The sequence below is a fragment of the Mus caroli genome, chromosome 8 (genome assembly GCF_900094665.2).
Source record: "Mus caroli chromosome 8, CAROLI_EIJ_v1.1, whole genome shotgun sequence".
Taxonomy (NCBI): domain Eukaryota; kingdom Metazoa; phylum Chordata; class Mammalia; order Rodentia; family Muridae; genus Mus; species Mus caroli.
In genome coordinates this window covers 97127153-97129103 of record NC_034577.1, presented here as the reverse complement: position 1 = coordinate 97129103, position 1951 = coordinate 97127153, and the positions used below count along the sequence as shown (strand labels likewise).

General features: G+C 49.8%; 1 protein-coding gene across 1 annotated transcript in view; it reads left to right on the top strand.

Moving 5' to 3' along the window:
• The first annotated feature begins 404 nt into the window (after positions 1-404).
• Positions 405-1951, top strand: part of LOC110299945 (dipeptidase 2) — a 12082-nt gene continuing 10535 nt past the window's right edge. The window contains exon 1 of the mRNA XM_021169921.1: positions 405-691. Within this exon, the coding sequence (XP_021025580.1) occupies positions 405-691 (287 nt within the window). The remainder of the gene's footprint in view (positions 692-1951) is intronic.

Below are 1951 nucleotides of genomic sequence, written 5' to 3'. Positions count from 1 at the left end.
TGCCAACAAGGGTGGGACCAGTTCTTAACAAATTTATCTCACACCAGTTTTCCAAACCTATTCATTACAGCTCAGGAGCAGCAGATCTTTAAAACCCTTCTCATTTGTGGGAGGAGAAAATGAGGGGTCTCTACTGCAGCTAGCTCGAGGTTCTGCCATTCTTCCAGACATGGGCCACACATGCTGGCCTCCCACGACTCCCACTGGCTCCCCAGAAGCCAAGTGCCTTTACACAGGCAGCCCTTCAAGGGGACCCAGAGCAGTGACAGGGCAAGGCTGTGTCTGGCATGCCAAGCAGAGAGGTGGGCCCTAGTCAGAAACAGGAAGGGATGAGAGGAAGGGCTCTGTAGCACAGAGGAGAAAGCAGAAGTGACTGATCAGTTTTGGTTTTCCCTGCAGCGCCCATGCCTCCCACATCTCCTTCTTCCCCCGGATACTACCACGTCCTCTACAAAGGGCATGCACAAACCCAGATGGCCTGGCATGGAGAGACATACTGCCTGATTGGAGGCTACCGTGTCTACGGAGATGCGCCGCTTCCCACACCTGCAAAGGCAAAGGCTGAGCAAGAGGAGAAGCCAGTGCCCAGGCGGGCTCCCAAGAGACAGCGAGTTCAGGAAGAGTCGGATCAAGATCTAGGCTGTCCCGGTGCAAAAGTTCCTCGCCTGAAATTGAAGCATGGTGGCAAAGGGTAGCCCCACATTAGATGCTGCCTGAGCATCCTGGAAGAGAAGAAAGGCTTGTAGCTGCCTCGGGAGGTTGAGCCCTCTTCAGCAATGCCCTCTACTGAACACCAGTGTAGGCAGAACCACAGCTGTTCTGCCTGCATGCTCTGCAGTCAAGAACCCACCTGAATGCCAACTAGCCGTGAGCAAGAAGTCTCAGAGTGGAGTTGCTCTGCACAGCACCTGTCTTCTTGGTCCTCTAGAGGCTTCTTGGGCAGCAGAAAGGGGTGGTCTGCTGAGTTGAGCTGAGTTGAGGAGACAAGTACAGGGAGAGGATACAGAAGGACCAAACTGGGGCTGTCTCTCTGAGTATGCTCTGCTCTGAATCATGCCAGCAGCCACCAGCACAAGCCAGGAGTGGCTGGACTTCCTAAAACTGGAAGAAATGAGCAGTAGTTAATAAAGGAGATTTCTGCCTACGATCTCAGGAGACAGAAACTCAAGAGCCCCAGGGAGACGCGCTAGCTGGAGTAAGAACATTGTGGACAAAGTCCAGCAAAACCGTCTCCAACCCCATACCCAAGGCCTCCATGTTCCTTTAACTTCAGCTCATTCTGGCACTGGGGACCTGGGTGACGGGGAGGTCTCTTCTGCCCAACAGAATGAGTTTATGTAACAATCTTTGACTTGAGCCAAAGATCAAGTCAAGCCTTCCTGTTCCCTTACAGTAAATTCCTTTACAGAGAAACTCTGCAGTTTCTAAAGTCGTGTTCCTATAAGGAATCCTTGGGCACACCTTGGAATACTACTTTTGAGAATGAGAGATTTGAACACCCGTACCAGCTTAACAAAAGCTTTTAAGGTGAAGGCCTGGAAATACAGTTTTAAGAGCTTCCTATAGTCCAGGCATAGTGGCACATACTTTTAATTTCAGTACTTGAGAGGCAGAAGCAGATAGGTCTCTGTGAGCTCCAGGATAGCCAGGGATATATAATTAGACTCTGTCTCAAAACAAAACCCCCTTCCTGTAACTGGCCACGTTGGTCCATGCGTATAGTAGCCCTAGCTAGTTAGGTTGCTTGTCACGTACTTCAGTTGAGTCAGTTTGACATAGCGAAAGCTGGGAAGCTGACCGATGAAGCAATGGGTTTCAAAGAAACTCTCTTCCTGGGGTCTGGCATTTTTCTCCCATTATCCTTATAAACCATAATATCCATTCTCCACTCCCCGCATTAGCCTAGTGTATAGATTCACATGCACTCTATTTAGTATTACCTTAATGTAAT